This window comes from Cebidichthys violaceus, unplaced genomic scaffold (genome assembly GCF_023349555.1).
Source record: "Cebidichthys violaceus isolate CVI_PGR_0920_01 unplaced genomic scaffold, fCebVio1.0.p SCAF_27, whole genome shotgun sequence".
Taxonomy (NCBI): domain Eukaryota; kingdom Metazoa; phylum Chordata; class Actinopteri; order Perciformes; family Stichaeidae; genus Cebidichthys; species Cebidichthys violaceus.
Window position 1 is genome coordinate 177,501 of NW_027176450.1, and position 13,543 is coordinate 191,043.

Consider the following 13,543-nt stretch of genomic DNA (forward strand, 5'->3'; position numbering starts at 1 on the left):
ATGCTAATGATCAAGAGGTGTGATGCCGCCCAAGAGAGCACTTTACATGAGGGGTGGGCCCTCTGTTAATTCACACAACAACGTTTAACTGCTGTTCATGTTAATGCAGCTGCCTCATGGGAGGGGGGGGGGGAGGACGAAAGCCAGCAGCCTGAAAATGAAGCCTGGCTCCTTGCGGACCAATGAGATATGCTTATTGTCTCAACAGCCTCGCTGATGACATATTTACCCTCAGCCCTCACGCCTCGTCCTTCCAGTTTCCTTCTTCAAACCTGGAGAGCAGGGTGGAGCAGGATGACACGATGAAGTCATGTGTTATTCTGGTGAAGCAGAGGTAAATAGAGAGGTGGTGTTTTTCATTTGCTGATCAACAACGATACAGAATGAATAATTGCGTCTTTGGAGATGCAGTAAATTGTGATTTTATCCTGGGGCAAGAGGAGCTGATGCCCCAGAGCATCAGATGACCCAAAAAACACAATTTACATGAAGATATAGTGAATGCAGTGTTCAGTCAGTATAGGTTTAACATGCAGGTAAAACATAATTAAGGCCTTGAAACTGATGCATAATATAAATCATCACATAACACAGCAATTTAAAGAGATCTATAAGGGACTGTATGAAAAATATTGGCGGAGAAGATAAGGGTCAAAGGGAAGGTAGTCCGAATTTTTTTGGAAGAACAAAATAGGATCTTTTTCCCATTACCGATTAATCCATGCGAGATGTAGTGTAAAAAGCCAGAAGTTATTTGTCAACACACTGCCTTTTTAAGGAATGTTAGAGTAACATTTTATTGTATTTTATTAGTTTGTGCTCCAGACCATGTGATCGTGGTCCTGAGCCACACAGATAAATAAAATGAAATGATTTGATGGATAGTCCGACCTCTGATCTCATATCAGGCTTCTGATAGGCATCTGATCCAAGTCATATTTTATGAGGTGGAATCCTGGGATGGGTAGTCTTGAGCTTGTTTCATTTTGTGGCTGGAATATTCGTCATTTTGTTATGCTTGCAGAAATATATTATTTAGGGAGGTGGTGTCATTTTTGAGGGGAGGTTTCCAAAAATAGAATTAAAACTGGGTCAGGTCATTGTTTTAAGTATACGTTTCCACACTAAGGTTTCTGATCTAATGAGCTTGTTTTTTTTAGCCAAAACCTCTACAAGTAGTGATCTGTAGAAGATATGAGTTACAGTGTCTTACAGGTTTTAGGACTTAAATCTCACATTTGATGTCTCACATTCAGGGGCTCTATGTTTGATGTCTTCTATGAACTTGCTTCCTTACATTTATGTTGGCTTATAAAACAGCGTAGCCTGAGATAAGACTGGTTTAAGCTCTACTACATACTTGTTTTATGATAAGTAACAAAATGAATCATTTACAGTCTCCCACCAGAGGACGCAGCAGCACAGCTGCTCTCCTTCTGACCCTGAACTAAAATTTCATGGAACTTAATCTCACTGGAAAGAAATTTCAAGGCATGACAACCCCCGGCTGTTAAAAAGAACGTGACAATCCCCCTCTGCTGAGAAGATGAGTCCACACATCTGGTCAATATTACATAACCTGCCTATTGTTACTATGAATTCCCTCCTCTTACCTTTCGGGGCTTTTAGTTGCATAATGGACTACAGTGAGATAAAGGTGTGTTCTATGAAATGACACATTCCTAGGTTCATGGACTCCGGCTCAGTGTGAAGATTATATTCTCCTTTTCATGTCAGAAACATGAGAGCGCTCAGGACTGTAGGGCATCTGGAGAACTGACATTTCAGGACATTGTGGCAGCGTGGTGCCTGGTGGCTTGTCTTGTTTCCCAAAGCATTCCATCTTTTCCACTGTTTCAAAACCAGGAAGTGGTGTCACAGCAGCAGGCCCGGCCCCTCTTACTTCACCTGAACAGAGGGAGGGGCCTCACTGAGTTGACAAGGGGAAAAACAAGGAAGAGCTCACAAGCAGGCAGTTCAGTGTGTCTGTTCACAAGCCCAGATTGTGCCTTGGGGACGGATATAAAAGAGGAGTTTACCCTGCTGCTGGGTTTCTCAACACGGATATGGACGTACCGGATTCTCACCATGGGAATATGGGGCTGTTGAGGACCTTTGACTCCCCTGAGTTTGGCAGCTGGGAGAAAATAGGCTCAGGTGGATTTGGACAAGTATACAAAGTCCGGCACGTACAGTGGAAAACATGGCTGGCTATCAAGTGCCCTCCCTGCCTTCATATGGATGACAAGTAAGTTCCAGCTGTTGAGCCACATGGATCATCTTTAAAATGATGAATTTATGTTTATGTAAAAAGATATGAAGTAGTATAAAACAATGATCCTGTAGAAGGGACTTCTTTTTTTAAATTATTGTTATATGATCCCTCTGAGTGCCAGATCAGAAAATCAAAAAGTCTGTCTTTACCCAGCTCTTGTCTGTTAGTTTGTCACTTGATGACCAGTTTATGACCAAATAGCAAACAGACAGAAGCTTAGACTACTAACCTAAGTATGTTGGTGAAAAGTCATTCATTGCCTTGAAGTCCTTGAGAGGTGAATGCCAGGCGATGTGTGACTCACCTACTGCTAGTCTGGGCACACAGTGCAGCTATTAAAGGGGCCACAGCAGCAAACAGAAGGCAATGTTTTTGGATATCTAGCCACTGTTAAGTTGTGTTGCAGGGAACACTGACATGTTCATTCATCCCCTGTGGGAACCACAGCTGTTTACTTATCCAAACCATAACCCAACATGAAAGGTTCACCAACGATTTCCCCAATCAACAGTGACGTTCTTATCTATGGGCCCCTGGGAGGGGCTGATTTAAATAAATGTGCATTTCATTAAGGGAAGCAAAGTGGTCTTTTGTCCCATCAGGTTCAGCTTGATTAGATTGCATCTTGAGCTGTGTGTAGACGCGCTGGGTTTACCTGTGGTCTTCACACAAATGACAAACATCCCCTCACAATAACTCTCTGTGCTTCAATTCTCTCAGAACCTGTAGTGCCACTTAAAGCGTCTGCTGAACCCGAACCGAGATGTTATCATTTCTATCATCTGCAAAGTACATAAACAGTCATTTGACTGCAACCTCCATTGACCCGCGCACAGCATCCAGCAACATGGACTCAAAGCCACCTTTGTCTGCCTGTTGTCAGCCACTGTGTGGCACAGACAATAAAAGAAGCAGTAGAACCGGTTTTACCGGGCCTCTCAGTTAAAGCGGGGACATTGTTTTGTTTTTGAGGATCTGCTGAGGAGCATTTGGGATTAGATGACGGATTATCAAACAAGTGCTTGCCCATTCTCCCGCGTTTTGTTTGATTATTCCTGCCTGGCAGATTTTGGGGGCTTGTGCCTCCTTCATTTCCGCTGAAGGACAATTACAGCCTATTTGTAACCTGATACACTTTGCACATAATAGGCTCCTAAGAGCCTATTATGTGCTTCTAATTTCATTTCATTAATGGCAGAACAACAACAGAATTCCATTAATTCTGCCTGTGAAGCACATTCCTGCAAATGCAACCGTTAGTGATTTATCTTTCTCTCATCTGTCCTCATTAAGTGTTTGCATTTTCAAGGGAAAATGGAGATATGTGCGCTGAGGTCATGGATGACCTGCACACGTTGTGTTTGAGGCATGTCAGCGGGGCCGGTGGACTGATAAAGAGAGAGCTGTGCAAAGGTTGAGCAACAGAGAACAGAGCTCTGTTTAAGCCTCCTGGTGCATTCCAGGCTGGGAAGGGCCTCTGGACAGTCAAGAGCTCAAGCCACATACTCGGTCTAAACTGGGGTGAATGAGTTCTAGACGTCTGCAGAGGTCACCGCTGAGGTATATGCTGGTGTACATCTTGCTTAGCTGTGAGCTCAGTAATGGTTACATATAATGCACTGGAATTTGAGTTCGGACATAAGCTATGCAAAATGTTCCTGCTCAACGAGCATAACGTGACCTCTGATTCATTACGTTAATGTTTTATGAGAAGGTAGATTTGATCATCACTACCCGTGTGCCAATGGGTGTGGAAGGTTGGGTTCCAAACAAGCTTAAAAACAATGTTTCATCTCATTTCAGCTGTAGTTTGTTTGCACTTCTTGAAATTGCTTAGTCACCGGCACAAGAGCCTGACTCACCGAGTCGCACAATAAAATGTGGCACAAATTTTCATTATCTTCAAAATCACAGGGAGCGCTCAGAGCTGCTGGAGGAGGCCAAGAAGATGGAGGCCGCCAAGTTCCGATACATCCTGCCTGTGTACGGAATCTGCGACGACCCCCAGGGCCTCGTCATGGAGTACATGGAGACCGGCTCCCTGGAGACCCTGCTGGCCACCGAGCCGCTGCCCTGGGAGCTGCGCTTCCGCATCATCCACGAGACCGCGGTGGGAATGAACTTCCTGCACTGCATGAGCCCGCCGCTGCTCCACCTGGACCTGAAGCCAGCCAACATCCTGCTGGACGCTCACTATCACGTCAAGGTAGAGAATTTGTCACAAAGTGGCGTCATTAGTGCCCTTCGAAGGGCATTTTCTTTCAGCCTGCATTGAGTGGAAACAACAACTGTGCACATTTTTGCAAAAATGTCTCAAAATTGTTGATGTTCAACAACAACAAAAAACACCACATCTGATTTTGAGCAGCAACAATATATAAAATAATTAATGACTGTGAGAAATCATCATCTCATTGATATCACACAAAACGTGCTCTTAAGTGTAATGTTTTTCATTCAAAGCTGGTTGAAAGTTGGAGTTAAAGGGTTCTTGAGGGAATTTCAGCCGCAAGGTGGTTTGCTATTCCTCTTTATCCATTTTAAAATGTCAGCCCGTCACACGCTCTGGGCAGACAGGTGTCTCTCTCAGCCTTCTGTCCAACCTCTAAACAGCCCTGTGTGCTGAGAGCGATGGGTGGGAACCATCTTTTCTGGAGTTTAATACATAGATGTAAACACCTCACCTGGGCCTGTCCCGACAGGATTAACTCAGCTCCTATTAAAGCTCCCCCCCCCTGTGAACGTGTGTGCATAAAAGAGCGTGGGCGTGTACTCCTCAGCACAAACGTGATGGGCCTCTCCTCTCCTGCAGGCTGGGACACGGCTGTGCTGCCCTTATCGTGCCACTGAGTGCACATAATGGGAGCTTAGCAGCCTGTCGCACTCAGGGGGCGAAGTTAGTCATCAATGTCACGGTGCTCCATGAGAAAAAGCTCTGTTTGAGGGTCTTATCTGATCTCGCCCTCTCTCAGATATCTGATTTTGGCCTGGCCCGCTGGAACGGTCTGTCACGGGCTGATGACATCAGCAGAGACGGCTTCTGCGGCACCATTGCCTACCTGCCACCCGAGAGCATCATTGAGAAGGACAGAGTGTCGGACACCAAGCATGACGTATACAGGTTGGATTTGTCAGCTCTTTGCATGCAACCTTTTTGTGTGAATGTTGTTTTTTTTGTGGGAGATTGATTTGGTAGCAAACAGGTTATATCATGTTTAACATATAAAGATAGATTTCTTTAGAAAAGTCAACAATGTTTCAGTTCAAAGGGGTAAACATATTTAGAACCAACTTCAATTTAATTATTTAAAAAAATCTGGTTTATTGGGAACAATTTCATTCATAAGCAAGCTCAGCTTGAAATAGAAAATGGGCCAATTTCTCCGCAGCAATATGTTTGATTTTTTTTCTGTGTACTGACATCTCTCAATTTCATTTTGCCTCTGTTCCAGTTTCTCCATCGTTATTTGGGGGATTCTTACTCAGAAGAAACCCTACCAAGGTGAGACTTGCACTACTATCAATGCATGAAACCAATTAATTTAATTTAAGGCTGATGGGAAACTGTGTTTGATTAAAGCCATTACTGCCAAGAGAATCAAAAGAGTTTGGAATTCTAGAAATAAAAAAGGTTGAGTCTGGGATATAAATATTATAATTTTGTGACTCGTAATGATTTGCTAATACATGAATTTGCTATACAAATACATGATTTTAATTAACAAGACAAAGAGTCTACAGCAATGCTACCTGCTGTGGAGTTGTACTTAATAACTAATACTAATGTCGTGCTCATTTTCAGGTTCACACTTGTATTTGGGATTTTTACTAGAACATGTTTATATACTTTAATGTTCAGAAAATACATTGTTTTTCCCATATCGTCTGTCTGAATGTAAGTGTATTCCCCCTCTGTCTGAAACACTCCGTTTAGTGCCTTTTAGGGTCTCTTTAAGCTGTTTTTGTGCACAAGCACTGAAAAATGACTTTCTCATGATATGTCCTATTTAAGTTAAACGCTAACACCAGCAAACTAACATGATCACAATGACAATGCTAACACGGTGATACTTACAATGTAAGTTTAGCAGGTTAGCATTCTAACATTCGCTAATTGGCACAAAATGCAAAGTAGCCTACAAATGAGGATGATGGGAATGTCATTCTTTTTGCAGGTATAGATATTTCCCTTTAAAACCATACTTTGGTAACCTCATGGTGATGCAAGAGCTTGATCACATCAAGTCAGATGACCACCAAAGTCAGTAGGATTCATCTTCTGGGGAACATGAATGTCTGAGCACAATATCATGGCAATCCATTCAATAGTTGTTGAGATGTTTCAGCCTGGACCGTCTTTCTGACTCAAAACATCCATTTATCTACTTAATATCTGATGTATTCTACATTTGCTCTATCATTATATAAATACTGATGTGAAAAAATAACAACAAATATTCTCAACCATAACCCCCATCTCACTCAAGTCAGAGTTAGGAGACGATGTCTTATACTTTCTACTTAGTAAGTCAAACATTTGACTTGTTATCTCAGAAATCTGACTTATCCCTGCTAACTTTTCATCTATTTTTTATATTTTCCTGGCAGGAACAGTCTTTAATAATTTCCAATGAAGACATAGCGTAGACCTTTCGAGGTGTGTGTTTGTTTGTCTGTACAGGTGCTGTACTGTACGTGTTTACTTAGTGCATTCCAGTGCAGGCAGGAGGTGCTTGGCTAACAAGTAGAGTGTATTTTCTCCCAGGCGTATCAGGTAGCAGTTCATTCCAAGGAATTTGGCTGCTTTTATAAGAGCAGTGTGTGGATGAGGGTTTCCAGGTTGGCACTGGCACCGCCTATGTTTACCCAGACATAATTAAAAAGTGAGAAATGGCCTGGTTACCATCCCATCCCTTCTTCCTCCTCCACCTGTGACTGGTATTATGGCCACAATAGGAGGCGAAGCACTTGTGATTAAGGCCTCTATACCTGTTTGTTCTGAACCATTGGCTTGGCTAATCCCACAGTCAGATAGAAGGAGGCCATGACCGGGAATTCTTGAGAGCTTTTCCCTTTTTGCTTCCATGGGAACAGCACACACAGTCTTATCTGAGCCCACGGGAAGATGGTGATAAAACTATGCATATCTATATAGGCACTGGCTCCCACCAGCACTTTAGATTAACGTGTCATATACTGCAGAATGTCAAATATTTTGTATTTGTCTTCAAACCATACATACTCATCAGAAAATAAACAAAACATCTACATATTGTGTTTTAGTATAAAACCTGATCTATTGGTGATGAAACTCAATTATCTGATTGTTTTTTTTCCCCTAGGTGAGAATAATATCCTTCAGATCATGGTCAGGGTGGTGAAGGGGGTCCGTCCAGACCTGGTTGCTGTGCCCCGCTGTCGGCCCTCAGCCTGTGCAGGGTTCCTGAGCCTCATGCAGCGCTGCTGGACCACAAACCCTGATGCCAGACCCAGCTTCCAGGGTAAATTGTGCCACTTTTCTTCTATCATACTAACTAGTCACTATGAAACAAGTCACACTGTTAAATCTAAAAAAAAGCCTCCTACTTTTAGCTTTCCCCCCCCTTCTGTGTTCCCTGCTTGTATTGAAACGTGACCTAGAGCTGTTGTCCTTACAGAAATCACATCTGAAGCCGAGGAGCTCTGCTCTAAGCCTCAAGAGGAGCCCAAGACGCCGACCTTATCGACGTCAGAGCCGGAGCCCACGTCGCCTAACGCACTCACTAGTGACCAGGTATGACGGCACCATGTGAACTATTACCAGTGATGTCTTCTTCTCTGGAGGACCTAGTGTGTCTTTTTTTAACCTTTTTTTTTTTTTGGTAGATTTCTGAACATGGCAGATCATGTGAACCTCCAATCCACTTTATATTTTGTTGCTTTGCTTGACTCTTCTTCAGAGCTTTTAAACTGACTGTTTTTTTCCCATTAATGTGTAACTACACACCCAGACATGATTATGACTCTTCAAATCATATGTTATGGAAATGTTTGAGCCGGAACAAACATTGCATCACAAACGAGGAATGTTGACTGATGGGATTGTTGAGTGTGTGCACTGCTTTGTCATTTCCGTGGCGTTCGCTGTTGTGTACGTGACTGGGAACAAACATCCTGATTGTTGACAAGTGACAGCTGTTACTGTCTGATTGGACACAAGATAAGCTGTTTTGAACTTCCGCATATGTTAAAATGACTTTGAATGAGTCAAACCTAAATTCAGCAAATAATCACAATGTCAACATTCAATAGCCGTCGTAAAAGAGCGGCAGCTACAGTACATACCCAAGTGTAAATGTCATGGTGCCGTGTCAAAGACCAGCTTGTCCAAATATGCTTATCTGGCTTTTTTCTCTACAGGTTAAAGAGAACAAGCTGGTGCGTCCAAAGTCAGCCATGTTGCCGGAAAAAGACTACAGCCTGTCAGAGCTGTTGAGCCAGGTGGATTCTGGGATCTCGAGGAGCTTTGATCGAGTGAAGGAGGATAGCTGCCACAGCAAAGAGAACACTTGCAAGAGGCTGTCTGGCATCTCCTCTGCTGATTCAGCCTTCTCCTCCCAAGACTCTATCACGCTGTCTTTTGAGAAAGAAAACACATGTGGTAAGAGCTGATTAAAGACCTACAAGACAAACTATTATTCATGGAAACATAACAATAGTATACGATCGGGAGTTTTTGGCCTCAAACTCATACTTTTCCTCCTTACTGTGCAGATTCTGCCGAGGTCCAGAGGCGGAAGCTGTGCGAGGCCATCAGGACCAAAGACACTGCCAAGCTGATGAAGATCCTCCAGCCTCAGGATGTTGACCTTCTCCTCGAGGGGGGAGGCAGTCTGCTCCACCACGCCATCGCCTTGGCCAACGAGGAGGCTGTCAAGTTCCTCCTCCTGAACAATGCCAACCCCAACTTTGCAAACGCCCGTGGCTCCACCCCCCTGCACCTGGCCACAGAGAGGCACCTGAAGCCCCTGGCAGAACTTCTGCTCGGGCGGCGCTGCACCAACGTCAATGCCAAGGACGAGGACCAGTACACGGCTTTGCACTGGGCGGCCCAGAACGGGGACGAGGCCATCACACGCCTACTGCTGGACCGGGGGGCGGCCATCAACGAGACCGATGGCCAGGGACGCACGCCCGCTCACGTCGCGTGCCAGCACGGCCAGGAGAACGTAATCCGGGTGCTGCTGAGCCGTGGTGCCGATGTTCACATCAAGGGTAAGGACGACTGGACGGCGCTCCACTTAGCCGCCTGGCAGGGGCACCTGGGCATCGTCAAGCTACTGGTGAAGCAGGCCGGCGCCGACGTCGACGGGCAGACGACAGACGGCCGCACGCCGCTGCATCTGGCTTCCCAGAGGGGGCAGTACCGAGTGGCTAGGATCCTGATCGAGCTAGGGGCGGATGTTCACATGACGTCTGCTGGGCTAAACACACCCCTACACGTGGCGGCAGAGACGGGTCACACCAGCACCTCTCGCCTCTTGATCAAACACCAGGCGGAGATTCACGGCCAGAACGCCCACGGACTCACCCCTCTCCACCTGGCCTCCCAGCGAGGCCACCTGGCCACAGTCAAGATGTTGATAGAAGAAGGCGCGGACCCCTACAGGTCTGACCAGGCCCTACACACCCCCTGCCATCTGGCAGCGGAGAACGGTCATTGTGAAGTCCTGAGAGAGCTGCTCCTTCACTGTCCAGGTGGCGGCGCTCTGTCGGACGAGCAGGGGCTCAGCCCACTACACCTTGCCCTGCAGGGCGGATACTCGAACATCATCACTATGCTGCTGCCGCAGGACTGCCCGGACTTGGTCACTGAGAGGTCGGTGCAACCGGCGGCCAATAGGCCCGCGTCGCCGGAGGCCCGGCCGCTCCAGAGGAAAGTGGTCATTCTCAAGCTGACGGAGCGCAAAGACTGCCCACAATCCACCAGCACACAATGTGCCTCAGCACCCTGCTAACAAGAGCAAAGACACTGCCAAGCCTGTTCAGAACTGCCATCACAGTCTTTTTTTATACTTCACTGGTGCCTCAGTGTTGGGCTTGAGGGGTCATATCAAACTTAACAGAGTTTTTTTGGACTTAAAAGCCCTTTCAGCACTGTAGGTATTTCCTAACAGTCAGAAAAGCTTTAATGTAAATATGTACACTGTGAATAGAAAGTATAAAAACTCTGTTGTGTTAACATTTTTGTTTACTTTTTTACTTAACAAGCACAATTCTTTCTTTTTTTTTTTACTCAACAAGGACCAGCATCAAAATTATGATCGGGTAACCTGTGACCTTATGGGGACGTTTCACTATAGCACTGCAGCTAATTTGCCTGTCAGTCATATTTAAGGGAGGAATGCTGTTGATCATCAGAGCCATTGATTTAAAAAAACAACGTTGACCTTCAGTGTTCTGAACCTGTTACATATCAGTGCATCATCCATTAAAACATTTTAAACCTTTTATTTTGTTTGTGCTCGTCGCTTTTTTTCACATTAAAAAAATGTGTCTGCAAATGTATTAGGCTGTGTCAGCCGATAATACTATAACCATGGTAATGAGCAAAACAAAAGAATGAAAGTTATTTTCTTGTGTTCACTGGTCATTCATAGCTGGATAAGTCCTCTGTTGATCCCTTACTCTGGAAATTAGCAAGCATTAAATAATCATGATAAAAAACATTTCATCAAAGTTAATATGAACAGCTGGTAAAATACACAAAGTGTCAATATTTATTGATTGTTTTGGGTATAAAGAAATTCTGTGAACTTTATTTATTGCAACTGCATATATTGTAACAATGTAGATGTGATGATAAAGGCTTCATGAGTCTGGAAATGTCTGGTTGAGGTACCTTAAAAGTGCTTGAATTTTACTCTTAAAAAGCTGAACCCTGTATTAAATGCCCTAAATATGCATACATGTGTACAAAATGTGCAAAAACATGGGCAAAAGCTTATTCACTGCAATATTAGTACTTTCTTTCGTTCTCAAAATGAATTAAAGGGTACCGATTCTTAATTCTGGTTTTAATTTAATCCAAATTGGTCTTTGTAAACGAACAAGAACGAACCTGTTGATAGGCTCAAGGCATTTTAAAAGGTAACACTCAGAATGAAAAAGCTCTTATACTCCTCACCACAAAACAACGTGCATGTTCTCTTTCCATTCATCTTATGATTATGTAAAGTCACACTGGTTCTCCAAAACAAGTAACATTATTTATTTTTTTTAAACTTAATTTCATCTCCTCATGTCTCTGCAGAGACATGTTAGAGAAAGCGTCTTGTTTCAGTCTGTCAGTCTCTCCACTGCTCCACCTGCATGTGTGTCAGGCAGGGTTGGCATGTCTGCATCTGCAGCCCGACCTGTAGTAGTATTATTATTATAATGTCTCTGCTCCAGACCCCACAGAGCACGCTCAGGTTGGCACAGACCATGGGAACTGCCCCCGAGGGGGATCACAGGCTGTAAGATTATGGATGAGTGAGGAGGGGTGATGATGTTCTACCTGCAATTGCAGCCTGTTGGCTAATTCCTTAGACCACTTCTCCTTCTCATCACTCTCTAAAACCAACATGCCATCCCTGACGCCTCAAGGGCTCGGCTTTTCGTAATCTGAGAAACTGAGCGTTTGCTTGCAATTGTCCCGTTTTTATAGCTGGTGTTCGCGGAGAGCCAGGAAGATAACCGGTGAAATGTGTGTAACCTGAGGCCCCTGTTGTGTGTACTCTGCGGTCTATCCTGTCGGTTGCCTGGTGATCTGTCTCGGCTCCAGCTATGGGTAGGACAATAGTTCTGCTGTTGCCTAATCTCAGCTCCTATCTCCTGTCAAGCCTGCTGTCATGTCTGATAGACTGTTGGGTTGGGTTTGTGTCATACAGTAACTTACAGTAGTTTATTTTTCATTCTGGGCTCTTCTATTAACAACAAACCAGGGACAATGTCATTTAAATCACCAGTTTTCAGTCACCATAAAAATATATTTTTATTCTGATGGATTATTATATACTTTGATGTTACAGTACAAACAGAAATGTTTATTCCATGATTTATAGATACAAAAATGTTGAAATTTGAATTAAATCTATTTTGGCCTGTAAATAGTTTAAATCAAATAATTTGGAATAAAATAATAGAAAGAAAATAAAACAAAAAAGAATATACAGTAATGCAGTTTAGCAGGAAGATAAGTTCTACAGACCAGAAAGTTGTAGGCTGGGCTACAGTTATTATTACAGTTATTATCATTAAATATTTTACTCAATGTGGTTGCCCAATTTATTTTCAGGGTTTAACTCTATACATACATGAGTCATTTCCTTGTCTTACTGTTCAGCTCTCTTCAGTTCAGAGTTCACCCTGTTCATCACACCTTGATGAATGATGGACGAAGTCAGTCCCCCTACCATCACATTAGTCATAGGGCCCAGGGGGAAGGAAACCAGCCTGGGGCCCAGTCTCCATTATGCTAAGGTTGTCTGTTTTTTGTTTTTTTACTGACAGGATGTGGCGTAACCTATCAGGCCAGCAGGTCGTGCTGTATTCTTCAGGCCTGGGTGCAGCCTGCTGCCCACAGTTTAGCTGCCACAATAGTTTTTGTGGAAACATGGTGATGAAAAAAGTGAACAGGAGTTTAATGTTCAAAAAACATATTTTTGTTCTCATACTCTGTGTCTGAATATATACTATTCATGACTTTTGTACTTTTTATCAGTATAAAAAAATGTATTAAATGGTTTATTTAACATGTTCTTATTAAAGTAAAGTGGGTTAAATTAAGGTGTCACCAGGATTTCAATACTCCTTCCATCACTGTCCACATAATTTTATAAGGGCTGAGCAGTAATGCGATGGATGAATAAGTGTGATTAATCTAAATTACTTCAGCAGTGGCAACCTAATTAACAAAATGACCTTTAGAGTGGTATTTGATATGATACATCTATCCACACGCAACATTAGATGCATCATAAAAAGATACAATACTATGATATGTTGCAGTTAAAAGGAATTTGTGTTATCACAGTTTCTTATTAATTGTTGTGTGTGTGTAAGTGTCAGATTGCAAGATGTCCTTCTTGTCAGACGTGGTGTCTCGTTGCTCCTTTGTTTGACTATGATAGGGACTTTTCAGTTTGTCTGAGTCACACCTCACTGCTCCAACGGACCAATAACAAAGCCCTCATGAACCACAGAACCTGCTGTAGTGATGCAAGGTCCTTATCAATAAAAAGTTGG

At 43.6% G+C, this 13,543-nt stretch overlaps 1 protein-coding gene across 1 annotated transcript; it reads left to right on the forward strand.

Moving 5' to 3' along the window:
* The first annotated feature begins 2,013 nt into the window (after window positions 1–2,013).
* Window positions 2,014–10,765, forward strand: ripk4 (receptor-interacting serine-threonine kinase 4). The gene is made up of 8 exons (XM_068721373.1): window positions 2,014–2,248; window positions 4,190–4,481; window positions 5,248–5,396; window positions 5,728–5,777; window positions 7,618–7,776; window positions 7,933–8,048; window positions 8,675–8,915; window positions 9,029–10,765. Exons 1-8 carry the CDS (start codon window positions 2,067–2,069, stop codon window positions 10,270–10,272), a joined length of 2,433 nt encoding a protein of 810 aa, XP_068577474.1. The 5' UTR covers window positions 2,014–2,066; the 3' UTR covers window positions 10,273–10,765.
* Window positions 10,766–13,543: the final 2,778 nt, after the last annotated feature.

Bases quoted from the DNA above. Each gene is read 5' to 3' on its own strand.
- ripk4 (XM_068721373.1), top strand. From the start codon at position 2,067: ATGGACGTACCGGATTCTCACCATGGGAATATGGGGCTGTTGAGGACC. The intron at 2,249-4,189 runs GTAAGTTCCAGC...TCAAAATCACAG, and splicing joins TGCCTTCATATGGATGACAA to GGAGCGCTCAGAGCTGCTGG. The intron at 5,397-5,727 runs GTTGGATTTGTC...CCTCTGTTCCAG, and splicing joins ACCAAGCATGACGTATACAG to TTTCTCCATCGTTATTTGGG.